The sequence below is a fragment of the Aquarana catesbeiana genome, linkage group LG03 (genome assembly GCF_042186555.1).
Source record: "Aquarana catesbeiana isolate 2022-GZ linkage group LG03, ASM4218655v1, whole genome shotgun sequence".
Taxonomy (NCBI): domain Eukaryota; kingdom Metazoa; phylum Chordata; class Amphibia; order Anura; family Ranidae; genus Aquarana; species Aquarana catesbeiana.
In genome coordinates, this window is record NC_133326.1 from 127,511,114 (window position 1) to 127,532,389 (window position 21,276).

General features: G+C 41.4%; 1 protein-coding gene across 6 annotated transcripts in view; it reads left to right on the forward strand.

The window, feature by feature from the left end:
• The window catches only part of SCAPER (S-phase cyclin A associated protein in the ER), a 500,548-nt gene that overhangs the window by 152,709 nt on the left and 326,563 nt on the right, over nt 1-21,276 (forward strand). For 5 of the 6 annotated variants that reach the window (XM_073619203.1, XM_073619204.1, XM_073619198.1 and 2 more), the window contains 3 exons: nt 13,253-13,465; nt 19,839-20,000; nt 20,271-20,343. In XM_073619203.1, the coding sequence (XP_073475304.1) occupies nt 13,253-13,465; nt 19,839-20,000; nt 20,271-20,343 (448 nt within the window). The remainder of the gene's footprint in view (nt 1-13,252; nt 13,466-19,838; nt 20,001-20,270; nt 20,344-21,276) is intronic. The other variant, XM_073619202.1, reaches the window with a different exon arrangement.

The window sequence follows — 21,276 nt, forward strand, 5'->3', positions numbered from 1 at the left end:
ACGCAAGACTCCATTGCTGAAGAAAAAGCATGTTGAAGCTTGTTTAAAGTTTGCTGCACAACATTTAGAGAAGCCTGTGAAATACTGGGATAATATAGTCTGATCAGGTGAGACCAAAAGTGAACTCTTTGGATGCCATAATGTACACCGTGTTTGGAGGTCAAATGGCACTGCACATCACCCCAAAAACACCCCCATACCAACAGTGAAGTTTGGAGGTGGAAACATCATGGTGTGGGGCTGTTTGTACTGGCAAACTTCATATCCTTGAAGGAAGGATGAAAGGAAAAATGTAGCAAAACATTCTTGATAAAAATCTGCCATCTACCAGGATGAAACGAGGGTGGACATTTCAGCAAGACAACGATCCCAAACACAAAGCCAAGGAAACTCTCAAATGGTTTCAAAGAAAGAGTTTAAAGCTGCTAGAATGGCCCAGCCAATCACCTGACTTGAATCCAATAGAAAATCTGTGGAAAGAACTAAATATCAGAGTTCATACTAGAGGCCCACGGAACCTTCAAGATTTGAAGACTGTGTGGAAGAATGAGACAAAATCACACCTGAACAATGCATGTGACTAGTTCTTCATACCGGAGGCGTCTTGAAGCTGTAATTACCAACAAAGGATTTTGTACAAAATATTAAATACATTTCAGCTAGCGTGTTCAATACTTTTTCCCTGTGTCGTTCCATTTTATTACACATATCTCAATTTCTGGAAATTTCATGTCAGTAGCACCTTTAGAAATGTATTTACCTAGAAAATGAGTAATGTGTTCAATACTTATTTTACCCGCTGTATATGCTATTTACTTGCTTGCAACCATATACTGCTTCTTTAATCCACACAGAGCAAGTGGGATTTGACCCACAGTGTGAAGTGAGACAACTATTAAGCCTAGTACATGCTATCAGCTTTTTTTTGTGCAATCCAGCGGATTGACGGAAAAAAAACTGAAAGCTTTGGTTGGAGCTACTGTAGTACTAACGATCCAATGTTAGTTCAGCGATCTCCCCTGCTGAGCTGTTGTGTTTTGACAGGGGGATGGCCCCACGCCAGAACACTTCAGTCTGATCGGCCTCTGGTTTTCCAGCATGCACGGCCGGCTTCTGTCGGACCGGCTGCCATACACAATGGACAAATGTCAGCCATTTTTTATTAAAATGACTGATGTCGCCCAACAATTGGCCCATGTGTACTAGGCTTTAGTCACATCACTTACCTGTAATGAAGTATATTCCACGTTGCGTGGGCAGCTGGTTCTTGGAAAAGTCTTCGCTGTAGGGATGCCTGTGCTCTTCCTGTCCTGAACTTTACATTCTGCAGTGGTTAACAGCTTTGAGTCTTCAGGCAGTACAGCTGGTCTGGCAGGGACACCCGCTCCTTCTTCTTTGTCCATTGAGAAAAGTTCTTTCATTGATTACACTGCTTGTAACATTATCTGTGAATGAGAGATAATCCTGTGACTGATCAGGCTCTTCCTCATTCACAGATAGTTTAATCAATGAAAGAACTTTTATTAATGAGGGGGGGTGTTAATATATGATCATCTTTATTGCTGTTCTGTCTGAAGACCCAAAACTGGTTACCAGGATCCAGCAGCCTGCACAACATAAAACATACATCATTACAGGCAAGTGATGTGACTGTAGGAATTTTTTTTTTTTTTTTTTACCTAGACTTCAGCTTTAAGAATTTTTCTCTTATTAACTACTCATGCAGCCTCCGTGTCTGTTATCCTTAGATGCAGAGAAGGCATTCCATCACCTGGATTAAGGAATCTTGCACACCAGCCTAACCCAAATAAGCGTGATCACTGTTTTCATAAATAAAATGATGGTCCTATATTCTTTCCCCACTGGCAAGATTAGAGTTAATTGTTTGCTCTAAGATTTGACACTCATCCGACAGGACGCAACAGGGCTGACCACTGTCCCCATGCTTGTCATGCTTGTACATTTTACCAATAGAACTCCTGCCTAAAACCTGGAGAGCAAAAAATTAAATGCAGACATAACAGAGACAACACTCACAAGGGAAACCTCTTCACAGATGCCTCCATTTTGTATATTACTATCCCTAGGATTGTTTTCCTCTCCCTGCTTTGGGAACTTGCGTTCTTTGGCTAATGTAGTAATTTTAAAGGCGTTGTAACTGCACCTTGTGTTTTTTACTTGCATATAATGTGCATTGATCATGTCATTCATTGGTTTCATTTGCTGTCCTGTACCCACGGCCTGTAGTTGAGATAAACATTTACATTCCAGTGCTAGAGGTTTCGGTTTGTGTTAAAACATGAGGCATGCCCACTGTCTGTAGTATAGGAGCTGACATTTCCTGTGAAGAAACTACATATCCCACCATCCCTGCGTCTCTCAGTCTAGTGCTCTCTTAATGAAGGCTAAATAGTAATTAGATTTAAAACAGACACAAACAAACACACATGAGCTCTCTCACACTTTGTGATGAAACACAAAGAAAATGGTAAGGCATGCACTCGACACTGTGTGGCCCACAACAAGATGTTGCCCATCCCTGTGTATAAGCAAGCTGAATTATTAAATGGACATAGAGGAATCGATCAGCCATGATGTTACAAACTGGAGCCAAAGCATGTGAGCCCATTATTACATGGAAAGGCAAACAAACATTACAGGGCATATAATTACACTAATACCTAGTTAAAACAATGAAAATATTTTAAAGTGTACAATACCTTTAAGATGAAGGCAATCAAATTGGAAGGGAGTAGACACTTCCTTACACACCTATGAACATACTTTCCTACAAAATTCAATCCCCTTCTGCTGGGCAATCCTCTCTAAGTATCTCAGAGTATACTTTTTTGGCAAACAGACAAGTTATATGACCTTAATTATTTACCCTGTTGGCGCCTACACAACACCGTCTGTGTATTTGGGCTACCAGGAAAAAAACTCCTGGCTTGGCAGCATATCCCTCTACAGAATAGACATACTGCTACCCATTATGGCCCCCATGTTCATTTTTTCACACCCTGCATCTCTGGGCTCATTCCACGGCCCAAATAAGACATGAGATGCTAGGTAAATGGAAACTGATTGGCGAGACTGGATTACCACACCTCACACTCTATCACACAGCAGCTGTGCTAAGTCGCATAACAGATTGGTTCTTTCACACCCATGCCAACTATGTGTGTTCATTGAACAACACCTTACACCCATGCCCCTGCTCAAACCATTAATGTCCCGTGTCCAAAGAGTTGCGCTTGTCTAGATGGTTGGTTAGACTATTTTTAGGTGAAACATTTTAATGTGCCTCTCTGCACACTTGGCTCAGTCACATGGGAACCGACACTTGAGGATCTAGACTTGTCCTTCTTACATCCTAACTGTGAGAAATCATTTTTCCTAATTTTCAAATCCAGCATAGCCAGCCAGGCATACAGACAAAACTTTAGGATATTGACTAGATCAGGGGTAGCCAAACTTTGAGAGGTGGAGATCTACCTGGACAACATGGAGGAATTAAAAGATCACTGAGGTACGGCGCCCTTTAAAAAAAAAAAGAAATTAACTAGCAAGCCCCAATAAAAAGTAAAGACGGCATGCAGAAAACTTGGAAGAACCCAATAAAACTATTGTTACTGTAGAAATATTAACTTAAACTTAGCCTACCTTAAGATTTAGCTTCAGTGAGAAACTCGGTATTCATTTTCATTCACTTTTTTTTTTTTCATTTCTGGGGAGTAATTGGTCACCCACAAAAGTCTGATGCCAGAGTCCACTATAAGGCAGAACATTTGATACTGCAGGCTGATTTGCTTGACTAGTTTCAGGCCCTGGCTATCTGCTCTGATTTCTGGCTAGTGCAAGTAGTATGTAGGGCAGTGTCCAGGGGTTAATAGTAGGTTGGGCAGTGTCCAGAGTTTAGTATTATGTAGATCAGTGTACAGAGGTCAGTAGCATGTATGGCAGTGTACAGAGGTCAGTAGTAGGTTGGGCAGTATACAGAGGTCAGTAATAGGTAGGGCAGTGTACAGAGGTTAATAGTATGTAAAGCAGTGTTCAGAGGTCAGTAGTATGTAGGGCAGTGTACAGAGGTCAGTAGTATGTAGGGCAGTGTACAGAGGTCAGTAGTATGTAGGGCAGTGTACAGAGGTCAGTAGTATGTAGGGCAGTGTACAGAGGTCAGTAGTATGTAGGTCAGTGTACAGAGGTCAGTAATAGGTAGGGCAGTGTACAGAGGTCAGCAGTGTGTAGGGCAGTGTACAGAGGTCAGTAATAGGTAGGGCAGTGTACAGAGGTCAGCAGTGTGTAGGGCAGTGTACAGAGATCAGTAGTGTGTAGGCAGTGTACTGAGGTCAGTAATAGGTATGGCAGTGTACAGAGATCAGTAGGAATGTAGGACAGTGTACAGAGGTCAGTAGGAATGTAGGACAGTGTACAGAGGTCAGTAGTATGTGGGGTAGTGTACAGAGGTCAGTAATAGGTAGAGCAGTGTACAGGGGTTAGTAGTATGTAGGGCAGTGTACAGAGGTCAGTAGTAGGTAGGGCAGTGTACAGAGGTCAGTAGTATGTTGGGCAGTGTACAGAGGTCAGTAGTATGTAGGTCAGTAATAGGTTGGGCAGTGTATAGAGGTCAGTAATATGTAGGCAGTGTCCAGAGGTCAGTAATAGGTAGGGCAGAGTCCAGAAGTCAGTAGTATGTAGGGCAGTGTACAGAGGACACTAGTAGGTAGGTGAGTGTACAGAGGTCAGTAGTAGGTAGGGCAGTGTACAGAGGTCAGTAGGATGTAATGCAAAAGCATTTGACACAGTTCCCCATAAACGTTTACTGTACAAAATAAGGTGCGTTGGCATGGACCATAGGGTGAGTACATGGATTGAAAACTGGCTACAAGGGCATGTTCAGAGGGTGGTGATAAATGGGGAGTACTCGGAATGATCAGGGGTGGGTAGTGGGGTCCCCCAGGGGTCTGTGCTGGGACCAATCCTATTTAATTTGTTCATAAACGACCTGGAGGATGGGATAAACAGTTCCATCTCTGTATTTGCAGACGATACTAAGCTAAGCAGGGCAATAACTTCTCCGCAGGATGTGGAAATCTTGCAAAAAGACCTGAACAAATTAATGGGGTGGGCGACTACATGGCAAATGAGGTTCAATGTAGAAAAATGTAAAATAATGCATTTGGGTGGCAAAAATATGAATGCAATCTATACACTTGGGGGAGAACCTCTGGGGGAATCTAGGATGGAAAAGGACTTGGGGGTCCTAGTGGATGATAGGCTCAGCAATGGCATGCAATGCCAAGCTGCTGCTAATAAAGCAAACAGAATATTGGCATGCATTAAAAGGGGGATCAACTGCAGAGATAAAACGATAATTCTCCCGCTCTACAAGACTCTGGTCCGGCCGCACCTGGAGTATGCTGTCCAGTTCTGGGCACCAGTCCTCAGGAGGGACGTACTGGAAATGGAGCGAGTACAAAGAAGGGCAACAAAGCTAATAAAAGGTCTGGAGGATCTTAGTTATGAGGAAAGGTTGCGAGCACTGAACTTATTCTCTCTGGAGAAGAGACGCTTGAGAGGGGATATGATTTCAATTTACAAATACTGTACTGGTGACCCCACAATAGGGATAAAACTTTTTCGCAGAAGAGAGTTTAATAAGACTCGTGGCCACTCATTACAATTAGAAGAAAAGAGGTTTAACCTTAAACTACGTAGAGGGTTCTTTACTGTAAGAGCGGCAAGGATGTGGAATTCCCTTTCACAGGCGGTAGTCTCAGCGGGGAGCATTGATAGCTTCAAGAAACTATTAGATAATCACCTGAATGACCGCAATATACAGGGATATGTAATGCAATACTGACACATAATCACACACATAGGTTGGACTTGATGGACTTGTGTCTTTTTTCAACCTCACCTACTATGTACTATGTACTATGTAGGACAATGTACAGAGGTCAGTAGTATGTAGGGCAGTGTACAGAGGTCAGCAGTATGTAGAGCAACAGGGGGTCAGTAGGGCAGAGGACAGGGGATCATGAGGACACGATACTAGGGGGTCAGGAGGTCATGGGGCGGGGGTGGTCAGTAGAGCACGGTATTGGGGGTTTAGGAGGGCAGAGTAAGGGGGGGTGAGGAGGGCATGATATTGGGGGAACAGTAGGGCACGGAACTTGGGGGGGGGGTCAGAAAGGTATGGTATTGTGGGGCTCAGGAGGGCACAGCACTGGGGGGTTAGGAGGGTACGGTACTGGGGGGGGTCAGAAGAGTATCGTATTGGGGGGTTAGGAGGGCACAGCACTGGGGGGATCAGGAGGGTATGGTACTGGGATATAAGGAGGGCTGGGGTGTCAGGAGGGCATGGTATTAGGGGTTCAGAAGAGTATGGTATTGGGGACCAGGAGAGAATAGTACTGTGGGGTCAGGAGGGTGCAGAAGTTTTTACGAGATGCAGAGTAGCACAGGGAAGCAGCATGTTCAGGCACTGATCCCCGCCAGCCCTCCACTCTCGTCCATCCCACAAGCACCTTGGATAGATGGGAGAGCAGGCAGGGCGGTGGGGATGAGCTCACTAAGCGCAGGGCTCTGGGACAGAGCTCGGGTGCGTTCGTACAAGAGCTGGAACCCGCTCAAGCTATTCTGGAGGCTTTCCCCACCCCTAGCCAATCGTATGCAGGGGCTGCCAGACAGGCTTGGCAGCTCGTGCGCCCGCGCCACTCTGTAGTAAGTGCTGAGTCTGTGAGGCAGTGGTGTCTTCGCAAGCTCCCTGTCACCTGCTGGTGGTCGACAGGTAGCATGCGATCGACAGGTTGCCGACTCCCTGAATTAGATGGTATCAATATCCCTCAAGTGACAAGGGAGCGCGGGGCTAGGGCTGAGCCCCGCTGTCTGTGTCAATAGACGCAGACAGCAAGGCTCAGGAGCAAGCCCGCACAAATGCCCCATAGCAAGTGGATTTTTATGGGGGCACTCAGCAGAGGAAAAGAGCCAGGAGCATCGGCGGGGGACCCAAAAAGAGGAGGTTCGGAGTTGCTTGTGCAATTCCATTGCACAGAGCAGGTAAGTATAAACCTGTTTGTTATTTAAAAAAAAATGAGGCTTTGCAATCACTTTAACAGAGATGTGAGAATGAAAAAAACTAACAGCCCAACTACATGACCTGTACCCAGCCTTTATTGCAACATAGAGCACTTGGATGAAATTCTCCTGCTCTTCTTTCTCAAACCCTAGCTTTAACCCTCTTCCAAAGCATCCTTAAAATAATATATTAATGTAAGCACTACTTGGGCCTACTCCAACTGGACCCCCTCCCATCATTGTCTATCCCTTTCCCTCCTGTGTGCACATAGTGACAGGGGCAGAATACACCCTAACCGTAGCCAGCACTATTCTACCCTATGGAGTAGTAGAGACCTTTCCATTTTCAACACACCAGTTACTTCCCCCAAACAAATGCACTCTGGATTAACTTGTACTATGTATTGTACCTACGCCAGATGTTTTGATTCTATTTTCGGGGGGAGTCTGCTTCCCACTTTTGTGCACTTTATGTGTGTGTGCATTTTTTTTCTAATAAAGCCTAGTAAAATTTATAAAAAAAAAATCAGAGTGGCTGGTGTTCTACTACAAGTTTAAGTATTTTAAGCTGAAATTTTTTGATCAAAGATGATTTGTTATGATATATTTCTGACAGCCCTTGAGCAGTGTAACATCAATTATAGGTAAAGCAAAGGGTGGAAAAAGATGTCTGTACTTTGACCCAGTACGATAGTAAATAAAAGATTTCTGGTGAATGATATCATTGTATAGAACATGTTTTCAAGGAAGTCATCACCAGCACAGGCACAGAAGCAAAGAACATCCAAGGGATTACAGGGCACAATCTTTGGCAATGACTCAGTGAGTAATAGGATTGAGAAGCCTTCATGTCATTCCAAGGTTTACTCCGGAAAACTTCCCAAACCACCAAAGATATTTGCTGTAAGCAGGTTAAACCTTCAGTGTAGGAGCAGGGTTTGGCGTCAGAACAGCATTCTGAAGAGCTCTGTGCACTGTTCATTGTTTGCAGAAATACAAAAAGTTTGTGGTTTTCATTTATAATTCTCTGATCACATACACACACACACATAAAAAAGGGCTCTGATGGCAAAAAGTAATTTAGTGGCATATAATACAGTATAAAGACAGAGAAAAAAAAAACAGCAGTGTATATGTTTTAAATGGTTTGATAGTTCTGCATGCAGCAAACTGAAACGGAGGAAAGGGTGCATCCTGGGAGGGGCATTGGGGGAAACTGCTTATAGGGTTGAAGTTAGGGCTCATCTAACACACAATCGGATTTTAAGTTTGTCCAGATGCTGTACTCCTGTATTGTTTACATGCGTACAAGCGTAGACTGTAAATGCAGACTATTAGTTGCTAAGACACAGGCAGCTATTGCCACCTAGAGTCCCTTGTTACTAGGACACAGGAGGTTTTTGCGTGGTTCACTGCTAGGATGCAAATGGCTCTTGCCACCTAGGAGCCTTTGGTTCTAGGACACAGGCAGGTGTTGCTGCCTAGCCTCCTTTGTTGCTATGATGCAGGTGGCTCTTTTACTACAATAGAGTACATTTGCTTTGTATGCTGTAGGCATAAAAACATAAGCACAAAATTCTTGAAAACTTTCAGTAAAACTATTGAAACAGAAACATTAGCAAAAATGCTTGCAAGCGTGCAATGTAAAAAAAAAAAAAAGTCCATACACAGGACTGTGGATGTTTTTCTGTTTTGCGTTTACAGATCAGAACACAGTAGGGTTTTACTGAGCTTTATGCAACTGTGTGCATGGGGATCCTAGCAAGCCTGCATTCATGTAAAATAAAAAAAATGTAGTTTTTGCAGTCATGTACATGAACCTTGGGCTTCATTTACAAATAGCCTACTTTGACCGCCAACTTCGGGAAAACGTGATTTGTAGCCGGCGGTCAAAACGCCTATACTGAACGTGATTTTTCCGCATTCAGGAGAGGGAGGTTTAACCTCCCCTAACCGCAGCAGCTCCTAAACGATCATAAAAGCCTATCTGTACATTGACACATGAGCTTTTATGGAGTCAAGTTTAGGAGCTTTGGCAAAAAAAATGCCAAAAGCTTCTAAACTAAAGCTTAGGAGCTGTAGTGTACAGGGAGCCTTACTGTGCCAGTATCATCTTGGGGAAAAAAAAAACATATTTAGAGACACCTGTCATTTCTACAAAGATTTGTTCCTGTGGACCAGTAAGGCTTACCGTCATACTAATGCCGAACACATTATCAGGTAGGCAAAAGGGGGCGGGCCATTACACAATGCTACAAGTATTAAAAGAATCTTGTTTATGGCTTTCTGAAAATCAAGGGAAAAGGGGTTGGAAAGACTGAATGCAAAGGTATGTGCATGCACAACTTAGGCCCTATTCACACCTTGTGATTTACCGTGCATTGGCCAACCTGTGCTAAGTCATGACAAGAGATCTGGCATTTGTGGTGTGGCAAGCAGGGCCGCTATCAGCAGCGGACAGCTCATACATATGTAGGGGGCCCGGGCATCCTGAGAGGCCCAGCTGCCCAGGCCCCAACCAACAAGACTGAGCTGTTACTGCTGTAGTAGCTAGCAATTGCTAAAGCAGGGCAGCCACAGAGTAAGCTGATGCAGCCAAAGAGATGTCTCTTTGCTGAATATATGGGGATGTCTCTGCTGGATTGGAATGTCTTTCCTGGATTGGGCTGTCTCTTTGCTGAATATATGGGGATGTCTCTGCTGGATTGGAATGTCTTCCCTGGATTGGGCTGTCTCTTTGCTGAATATATGGGGCTGTCTGTTTGGTAGATTGGGATGTTTCTTTGCTGGATTGAGATGTCTCTTTGCTGAGTATATGGGGGTGGCTCTTTGCTGGATTGGAATGTGTGTTTTCTGAATAAATGTCTCTTTGCTAAATATATGGGGATGTCGGTTTGCTGGGTTGTTGGGATGTCTATTTGCTGAATATATGGGGATGTCTCTTTGCTTGATTGGGTTGTCTCTGAATATATGAGGCCTTTTCTTTGCTGGTTTGGGATGTCTCTTTGCTGGATTGGGATGTCTAATTGCTGAATATATGGGGATGTCTCTTTGCTGGATTGGCTTCATTTTCATATATTAAGTTGTAAGAGTTAAAATAAAATTGGGTGCACCGAAGGACTCATTGGATTGACCAGTGAGCAGATTCGGTTGGACAGCCAGTGGGTGGGCCCTAGGGAATGTTGGTGGTCAGGCTCAGGGGGCCTAGGCCTAAAGCTGTGTAGGAGGCCCCAAAATTTCTGATGGCTGCCTTGGTGGCAAGGCACATTTTTTGGCCACATAGACTTCAGTGGCAGTGCATGAAAATGGATTTCACGTGTGCTTTTGCACATTTTAGCAAATTACAAGTCCCCACCTTCTAACAACTTCTACTTTATTCCAATGAAGGGGATGTCAGTGGTTGCTTTGTGATTTATCACCCCAGCCACTCTCAATATAAAATAGGAGATGTCAGAGGGCCTTGGACGAAGTTTACAGTGAACTTTTCACCAACTGGGAAAACAAAAGGGAATTTTTTCAGTTGCTTTAGGACCTACTGTTGTTTTTTATGGTAATGATTCCTTTAAAGCTGAATTCCAGGAATTTGTAAAAAGTGAAGGCACACTATAAGTTACTGTAAGTTACTGTAAGTTCTAGGAGCTGCATGACATCTCCTGGGCTTATCTCTTAAATTTTACATCTGATGGCTATCACTGCTCTTCTGGTAGCAGAAACGCTAATGCTTTAGGTCTACGGCTGGCCATACACAGTTCAAATTTTGTCCGGTTCCTGATTCGAACCATTGATGGACAGGCTGAATGTACCAAGTTAATCAGTTGATCAAATTGGGTACATCCAGCCTGATGGATTGTCTTGCGATTTTTGCTAGTGGCTGTGTTGATGGGGAAATTGAGCAAATTTCTTTCCTGCAACCCATAAAGTTATTGCCCCAATACCAGCAGTGGAATGATTTCAGGGTTCTACCTGTGCGCAGTTTTCAAACCAAATCTTGGATCGCAAAGCCATAAATGGCTTTATCCAGTCTCAGAAATTCTGCATGGAATCCACCAGGGCTGTCAAAGGCTCTCTTCATCAAAGAAACTTTCTGGCCTTTGGGAACATCAGAGATGCAAACTTGCATGCTCCAATTTTTCAGCACATTAGCACTTCCAGTTTGTGGCAGTGCCATGTGGCCTGTCTTCCACAACTCAATTATTCACCAGGGTCTTGCCTACATTCCCAAGGCATTCTCATTGTGGGATATCTAGAGGACCTACTGCTGAGGGAACAGCCAGCACAGGTCTAGCTGACAATATTGCCTGGAGAGTTCAGACCTTGTGAAGGTTTGGCTATATCCTGAACTTTCAGTGCTGGAACCGACTCATCGCTTGAAGTGTCTGGGTCTTATCCCAAACACAGCTCAAGCCAAAGTCTTTCTTCAGGAAAAATTTCAAACTTTACCACTCCCAGACTTGGACTTCTGATCCCAGTAGTCACCTAGGAAGTTCTGAGGAACTCCACTTTCCTGCCTTGTCCAAAGTTTATATTCTGGGTGTGCACATTTAGCAGGCAGATTTCCTCAGCTGGCAGTCACCCAATTCACATAATCACCAACTCTGTAGGTTTGTGTGCACCTGAGGCCTTGCCTCACAGATTGGGCCCAGGTGCATTACCACTATGCAGCTGCAACATGTCTGCTATTGGTGACCTCAGACCATACTCCCCCTAATGATTCTGGGGGCCATCTGCTCGGAATCATCTGAGGTAACTGGTGGAGATCTTGATCCTTGTACCACTATAGATATGGGGTCTACTGCCCCGTACACACAATAGGACATTCCGACAACAAAATCCATTGATTTTTTCTGACAGATGTTGGCTCAAACATGTCTTGCATACACACGGTCACACAAATCTTGTCGGAAATTCCCAACGTCAAGAACACGGTGACGTACAACACGTACGACGAGCCGAGAAAATGAAGTTCAATAGCCAGTGCGGCTCTTCTGCTTGATTCCAAGCATTCGTGGAACTTTGTGCGTCGGAATTGTGTACACATGATCGGAATTTACGACAACAGATTTTGTTGTCAGAAAATTTGAGATCCAGATCTCAAATTTTGTGTGACGGAAATTCCGATGGAAAATGTCCGATGGAGCCTACACACGGTCGGAATTTCCGACAACAAGCTCCCATCGAACATTTTCCGTTTGAAAATGCGACCGTGTGTACGGGGCATACCTCTTCGGAGTCTTCCTTCGGTCTACTGTGTGGTTGAACTTTAAATATAGCTATTTTTAATAAAATCATTGAACAGTTGCTACACAAGAAAAATACTAGCAAATAATTGAGCATTAGTATTTTTTCTCGACCCTCCACTGGAGAGTTATACTTTAGAAAGCAGATAATTTAGTAAATGATACTTTATTTCCCACTCTACATTGAATTAATATCCTGCTTGGTTCACAACAGATTAATCATTGCCTAAAGTGCCACACCATCCAACTGAAAGCCTTCTCCCTATTCCACAAGTATTTTACAACCTGATGGGAAAATTCATTATTCAGCATCCATCTCAGATTTAAGAAACAGTTCCAAGTACACGTAACCTTATATTAGAGCGAGGTACTGTTCATTTTATCCTGTTTTCAGTTATCCTTTAAAGCGATACTAAAGTCTAGTTTTTTCATTTTCATTTAAAAATAACAAACATGTTATGCTTACCTGCTTTGTGCAGTGGTTTTGCACAGAGCGGCCAGGATCCTCTTATTCTCGGGTCACTCTACAACCCTTCTGGCCCTTCCCTCCTGCCCCCACAGCAAGCAGCTTGCTATGGGGGCACCCGAGCCGCTGCTCTGTGTGTCCGTTCAGACACAGAGCCACGGCCCCGCCCCCTCTCTCCTCATTGGCTCACAGAATTTGATTGACAGCAGCGGGAGCCAATGGTTCTCCGCTGCTGTCTCAGCCAATCAGGAGGGAGAGTCCCGGCCAGCCGAGTCTCTCATGGACATTGCTGGATTGAGATGGGGCTCAGGTAAGTAGTAGGGGGGCTGCATTAAGATAAAAAAAATTTCTGCCGTTAGAACCACTTTAATAATACCATATACTATATAACCTATTATATTCTATTGAAACATATTTAGTAGTTATCAACAAATGTGAAATATTAAACTATTGATTTGTTTTGTTTTAGTTCACTGTTCACAATGCCTTAGAAGAAATAAAGTCAACAGGATCCTTTGCTTCCCAGTCAGCCCCAAAACTACCCTGTCTGGACATTCCAGTTGAGTTTTTGGACCCCCTTTCTAGGATGAGAAATTCTGATGTCACCTGCCTTGCTGACCCATCAGAGGGAAGGAAAAGTGGTACTGAAATGGATCTTTCAAACGTGAGTGCTGGAAAATTGGTAAGAACATTTTTATGTGCTTTTCTTTTTTTCTTCTTCATAGGACTCTCAATTTCAGCATTTTGTTAAATGTGAGTGTGTCATAACTGTTAATTGGATTCTATTCAAGTTGTATGGTATGAAGTTTTGTTAAGATGTGATTATCTAAATGTTTAAGTGCAATGAGATGATTATGTATGAATGACAGCCTGGTGGATTAAAATGATTTTGTTTTCCCAAAATGCAACTAAATTAGCTAATAGGTCAGCTTAAAAAACAAGGTAGCTAACATGCTAACCTTCCATTCTGCTCAGATGTGATAGGGAGGAAATGCTCAGCATAGAAACTCAACGAATACTGAGCTTGTGCAGAGCTGCCAACACTGTTCTGCAAAATACCCAACTGCATTGGGGACTTGGACAGAAGGGGGGGAATAGAGAACAGCAGGATTAACCAGGTTTTTTGCAGAATACAGAAAATAATCTCATAGTGACTGAGTATGAACAGCATGTAATACACCATTTTTGATAGTTTTTTTTTTATGATGAGGGTTTAGTGACACTTTAAGAATCACTAGTTGCTCTATTATTTTAGACACTTATCTGAATGGAGGTAGTCCATCCTTGCTGGTTCCTTTTAGGAATCGTATATTACCTTGTTTAGCATATTGAAATGATGTCCTAAGAAAGGCATGGACCCTAGTCAGAACACTGTATACTTTTTTGGTTTATGGTAGACAGCTGTCTAAATAAGGAAGACTAATTTGTGTTTATCTTCTATGATTGCACAGGTCAGTTTAGGTTCTTTATTATATTCTTAGCACTTCTTAATATTTTCTTTATGTAGTTTTGAAAATTGGTAGATAGAGAGATATTTCAGCAGCTGTACGTCAAGAGTGAATGCTGGATGATGACTGCTTTTTTCTTGGTGGCAGAAAGGGTGTTGTTTGCCAAAAGCTTTGGGGTTCCCCTAACCCCCTACGGTATGATGCAAGTGCCAGCCTATTTAATGGAACTAAATCTTAATAATTGTCTCTCTTTTATCTAATTGTTTTTCATGGTGTACTTGTTCAGAACAGGTAAACTCTTCTCATCACTCTGCAATTCTATTACAGATGTTTAGGATGAAAGGTTCAATAATACAAACAACCATTTTGTTGTATTGTGGCATTGCATGTTAATTTGTGCTCTGTCCTTTACTAAGGCAAATGCATGTAAGAGTGAGCTTTGTAAAGGAAAGCTCAGAGTGTGAGCAGCCTAGCTTTTTCAGCATATGCCTTTGCTTTTTTATATGCTGTATATATTGTGTTTGTGTGAAGGGAAAAAAATATATATATATAAACATACATCTGAGCAATACATCTGCATTTCCTCATGTTTCTTGCATGTACAGAAAAATACCTGGTGATCCTGCCAGAAACGTAATTTTCTACATCAGTTCCTATTGATGTAGGCATGCCCTCAGCACTATGTCTACAAAAAACACTTTCGCTGCACACAGATAGGCAGGCTCTTGGAAGTCAAGGCAATAGTATGGTTTTGCTGGGAAAGAAATCAGTGTATGCATATGGAGGGAAGCAGGGATAGTCAGATCTTTTAGTCGGACTTGGGCATGGCTTTCAACACTGCTTGAGATATCAGTGCAGCAGAGACACTGTTGTTATCTCACTATATGAATTTAGGAGATCACTAGATGATTTCAGGCAGGATCAACAGTTATTTTTCTGTGCTCGAAGCATGACAAAACACATGGAAGCATGTATGTATTATGCAGATACCATATGTACTTCATATTTTTTTTTCATTTTCCCTAGACATACACTTTAAGCAGTGTGATAGAGGGATTGTTTTGGTTAATCCACTCTACCCCTTGCACCTATAGTATTTAGAAAAAAATGTTAGGCCAGTGATGTTGAGCAGTGGGTGGTACCACATCCAGTATTTTGCAGAAAAAGGAAAAAAGGATCCCCTATGTGGTGGACTTTTAAGGCACGCTAATTTACAAAAGATTTTATATTGAGTATTAGGATAATTTCAAAAAAACATTTTTTTAGAAAATATGTAGAAAAGTATAACAATAAAAACATGGAATGTTTAAACATATCTGCAATTGTTAGCCATCAATACAAAATTACACAATACAGTTTGATTTCTTGCACCCAACGCATTTCAGTTCACTAAGTGGTCTCCTTCCTCAGGGGTATAAACAAGAAGAAAACATATTTGAGTGCTCTGAAACACGTCAGGTGCAAGAAATCAAACTGTATTGTATAATTTTGTATTGATTGTGAACAATTGCAGATATGTTTAAACATTCCATGTTTTTATTGTTATACTTTTCTACATATTTTCTAAATAAATGTTTTTTGAAATTAACCTAATACTCAATATAAAATCTTTTGTAAATTACCGTGCCTTAAAAATCCACCACATAGGGGATCCTTTTTTCCTTTTTCTAATCTAGTATTTACTACACCTTATGCAATAGCAAAATAAATGAAAGCGTAACCATATAATAGTGTGAAAGACATATCAAAAACTTCTTCAAATAAAATACTGAAATAATAACTCAAAATATGTGCATACTGAAAATTCACTTATGCTTTTCCTTTAAAAAGACTGCATACCCTGTACGTATTTTGCTGCCAGTCATTCAGCACCCCCTGTCTGCATACAGATCCCTACTTTGCCCAGCTAGCTCTTTCCTAAAACTACCAGTTTGCCAGTATTTTGGGAAAAGCCTAAACCTTCTAAAAGATAAATGTTAGAGTGCTAATTTTATTCGTTTCGGTTAGACTAGAGGAGGTGGTGGTAGAATAGCTAAAAGTGATTTAAGGGTTTAGATCTATTTTAAAATTCAGGTTCACCCAATAGTTAGATTGTGGTGGGTCGATCAGCCACTGGATGTGGGTTCCAGTGGCAATACTCCCCTCCAGGGTACTGCACTTTACTTCAACCAATAAGATAGCAATTGATCTCATCCTGTTTCTGCATTCCCTATTAGATACTGTAGATGAGTAACAGGGCAATCCATTGAATAGCCACTAGGCTAAAACTGGCCATACACTACTCAGATTCCAGATAATGTCTGTGAATTGGCTGATATTCAAGCTGTGAATGGCTGTGCTGACACCACCCAGCTCAACAAACTTCAGTTGAGAAATCGAAGTCATCTGGTGGAAAAGAGTTGAGCAAGCAGTGACAGCAGCCAATCAGTTGCAGTTACTGTATGGAATTTCTGACAGCTGAAGGTGCCAGCGGTTTGAGTACCATAATCAGCAGGGGAGATTAGTCTATCTATGCTGTTTAGTGTGGATGGATGAATCTGTGGATTTCTGTCATTCAGTCCGCTGGGCTGAATGAGAGAAAGCATTGCATGTATGAAACCTCAAGGCCTCTTTCTGTTGTCAGACACAGATTGATGCCTGGGATACATAGACTTATAGATTGTTGCTGGTAGTATATCTAGAGATAAAAGTGCAGAATAAAACACTCCCCCACTCAACCCACCCACCCTAATTAAAACAATGTTTTGTGTGGACCTAGCCCTAAAAGCCCATGGCCTGCCAAAACTTTTCTTCATTTTGGATAGAGTTTGGAACTATGCAACAGCAACTCCGGCAGACATAAACTGTATCTATTTAGTAGAGTAGGTCTGAAACCCCTGTCAGATTTTTATTTCTGTCTGTGCCCCTGTTGCGGATTTTCTCTCACTTCCTGTTTGAAGGAAATCATCAGCAGGTCAAAAAGTAAGGGTAAATCTTTCTTACGGAACCCCAGATAGCAAGGATAGCTTGTGTCATACAACTTTAAGTCTAAATTCCTTGCTAATATGCCTTTTTTTTCCACAGTTTTGTTTGCTACATTGTAATTTCTACTAACCAAACTAGACATTTCTAAATCTGTAATTTTTAAAGAATAATGATATTGAGATATTCTCAGTTTATGAGCAATTTATAAGACTTCATGCACACTGCTTCTGATTTTGTGAGCTTAGGCATTTTTTTCCCTGCCCTTGAACTCCCCTAATGTTATCCTATGTGTCCATGCACACATGGAAATTTTTAGCAGTTTAGTAGAAGGGGAGTTTAGAGGATGTTTTCTGAACACTCTTAAATCACATTCAGGAAAGGGAATTTTGACCACAAAAAACTCTGAATGTTGTTAAATGTGCATAAATACTGTTAAACGCGCCTGAACGCTAGGCGCATTGTGGATTTTAGCACAGGGCTTGACAAATTTGCTTTGACTCTAGGAGCCAGCTAACAAAGTTAGGAGCCATTTTTTTTTTAAACTAACAAATCTTACAGGTAGAACATGTTTCCCGAAGGTGAACTTATTATCCTTTAAACCTTTCACAGCCAGAGCATTTTTTTTTTGCACACGTTTGAACAATTATTTGAGGCCTGAAGGTTACAAAAACCCCCAAACATTATATATTTTATGAAAGCAGACAACCTAGGGAGCAAAATAGTGGTAGTCCCAATTTTTTATGTCACACAATAGTACTGCAAAGGGTAAAATATAAAAACTGAGGTTGCACCGAGTAAATAGATATCCTACATGTCAATACCCTATATTTTCCATTGAAGATACTTTAAAAGCCCCCTATAGGTCATCAGTTTATCATTCCAAAGGGGGTCTAGCTAATTATTGCTCTCATTCCGGCATGTGCAGTGATATGTAGCGTGTGTCGCAATCAACGTCTTTAGGCATAGGCGCCCCGCCGCGTGCGTTTATGTTTGTACATGCATACGTATATGTGGGAGGCCTCAATTTTTTTGGAGGGGGGATTTTATGTGCTTGGATGTAACTTAATTTTTTTGCAATTAAGAAAAAAAAAATTATTTACTTTTTTTCCCATCATATAAGGGAAAATGTGTTATGATTTTTTTTTTTTTTTGGTGACAGGTTCTCTAAAAGACCCTTCATGTCTCCCCTGTACTCCAGTGAATATAATGCACTGCAATGGACATCGCACTGCTTTACATTCTGGAAGTGACACACAGTGTCACACGTCACTTCCAGTACAACAACTAGAAGGGGAGGAGAGCGGATGTGTGTCCGCGCTCCTCCCTCCCCTCTACTGCAAGGCACCTGCTATGCTGGTCCCGTGCCCGAATATGGGCAAGCGGAGCTCTGGATACATGGGGGGGGGGAGAATTCGGGTGGGGATTGTCAAGCCCTTCTTTAGCGTTTATTTCAATGGCTGGAATAAATTTAAATTCTGGCAAATGAAATAAATAAACACTCAAACTCCAAACACTGCTAAACTTGCCCTAACTGGTTTGAAATAATGCAGCTTAGGTGAGTTTAGAATGCTGATTCTCTCCTGTCGTTTACAAGAAACCAGTGTGCATGAGGCCTTAGAATTACATTTTTGTACTATTAAATAATGCATGATTTTCCCTCAGCATGAATGGCATTAATTATTTTATACTTCTGCATGTGTTGTTGAATTGTGGAATTGTGCATGCAGATCACATGAATATGTGTTGATACATTCTATTAGGACTCATTTGAGTAACTACTTCAAATGCAATTAAAGGGAACTTGTGGTCAGGCTATATTTACATATTCTAACAAGCAGTTAGCTTGTTAAAACAAGCTCTGCTTAAATAGGCACTGTGGAACAAATCAGTCTCAAAGGTCACCGCAGAAGCATGGAAATAACATCTGGTATTCCCTTGCTTGCCTTCTAATGTATACAGCTGATTGTAATGTAATGTAATGCTGTAAATTGTCCAGAAAATCACTGCAACAAGATTTCATAGTTTCTGTTTTTTTTTTTTTTTTTGAGGCTGAATTACTCTATAGTGCCAGCAGCTACAGAGCTCAGTTTAGGCTTGTTTTAAAATCTATTTACTGCTTATTATAAATCTCTAAGTAATTTAATTTATTGTCCAACCTCTGGTCACAGGTTGACTTTAAGATGAATACAGTTTGCATAAAATGTTCTCTGGAACATCGTGTATTTTGTGAAAGCTTTGCATTTGATCTGCTTTTCATAGAGGAACATGACCATGTACCAGAACCAGCATGTGGGAGTCAGTAGGTTTGGGGAATACATGTCCTTTAATAGCTTGATGCTCCAATTTTCAAGGATTGCATTGGATATATATTTAAAATAAAGAAGATTAGTAACTATTAAACTACAGATCTTCCACAGTTCTACTGATTCAAAGAAGGGTGTTTAAAATCAAGGACATCTTTGTTGGGGAAGCTCTGTCAACTGGAAAAAAACAAAAATGAGATTTTATTGTAATTATGGAATTGTGTTAATATTACTGGAGCATATGTAATTTTTCTATAGTAAGATATATTTTTGCTGTCTGTGACATGTAAGATTTCTCAGGTACCTGATTTCTAATATTCTGCTTATTGTTTTCCTGCAGTCCATGGCAGAGGTACTTGCTAAAAAAGAAGAGCTTGCAGACCGCCTGGAGAAAGCTAATGAAGAGGCCATAGCAAGTGCTATAGCAGAGGAAGAACAGTTAACCAGAGAGATTGAAGCAGAGGAGAATGACATTGAAATAGACAATGAAAGTGATTTCTCTGTAAGTCTGCGGTGTGTTTTCGTATGTTGGCTGATCCTAGTTTAGTTTTCATTGTTAAAACCACTTAAGCAATTTTTAAAACTATAATTAAATTGATGACAGTTGTCTGAGCAAGATTCCTTCTTTTAGTATTTCCAATGCTAGCAGCCTTTTTTGTTAATTTTCTTTTTAAACCCAGACACGTGAAAGTCCTTGTAGTTTTTCAGTACTGAGCATTCTGCAGGTTGCCTGTACCTATATGAAATATTTATTTATTCTTTTTTTTTGCAGGCCAGTGTGGGCAGCGGTATGTCAATTAGTGGGATGTCTATGGACTGGAATGAGGTTTTAGCAGATTATGAAGGTAACGTAATGTAGGAAAAAAGCAGTAAAGCTACCATGTGAAAACAAGCGATTTCCATTTACTACTTTTATGTTTAGAAAATCTACGTTGTTTACCATACTGAGCAGTGTTGTTGTCACCCTAGGAGAGGGAGTATGTTGTTAGGACAACATAACACTGTGTTAGGGCTACATAACAATCTTCCTTTCTTCTCCACAGTGGTGGTGTTTTGTAGTTTACAGAGTTAGCAAAAACAACGCTAACTGATAACAGTCCTGAGGCAGAAAGCACAGGAAGTTCACAAAATGTTTGGCTGAATAAACGGCTACTTTTTTTTTTTTTTTGCAATTCTTAAACAAGTACATTAAAAAGCTAGCTTTCAATGGTGTATTTAATAGACCAATTAAGAGCAAATAATATAAATTTATTGTTGGAGTTTACTTGCACTAACTATGGGAAATTGAACCCACACTGCAAGGGTTAACTGCTTGTTTATCCTAGAGTAAAGGGTAGGGTAGAGTAAAAGCACTTTTATTTACATGATCCTACGCTCCTGGGCAGAGGGCGCTCCTCCATGCCCCAGAGGTGGACTGTCCCTGCAATGGTCTTGACGACATAAGGTCTTTAGACTGCTGGAGCATGGGGAAGATAACACTGCGGGGACTGGTCTAGTCGCCTGGAGGATTGACTAAGTAAATCTTCTTTTCTATGCCCCCTAGATTTAAACAAGCAGTTAACCCTTGCAGTTCAGGCACAGCCCCACGGTAATGTAGAATATTACATTTTCCTGGAGTTGAACTTGAACTCATACATGTCAGTGAACATAGTCCTTGCAGGATGTAGACTTTTTTTTTTTTAATTTTATTTGCATTACCTGAAATTTAAATTACAGTAGCCCATGTTAAGGCATAGAATAAAAATATTGTGTAGCATTTAACTGTGAAAAAGCAGACA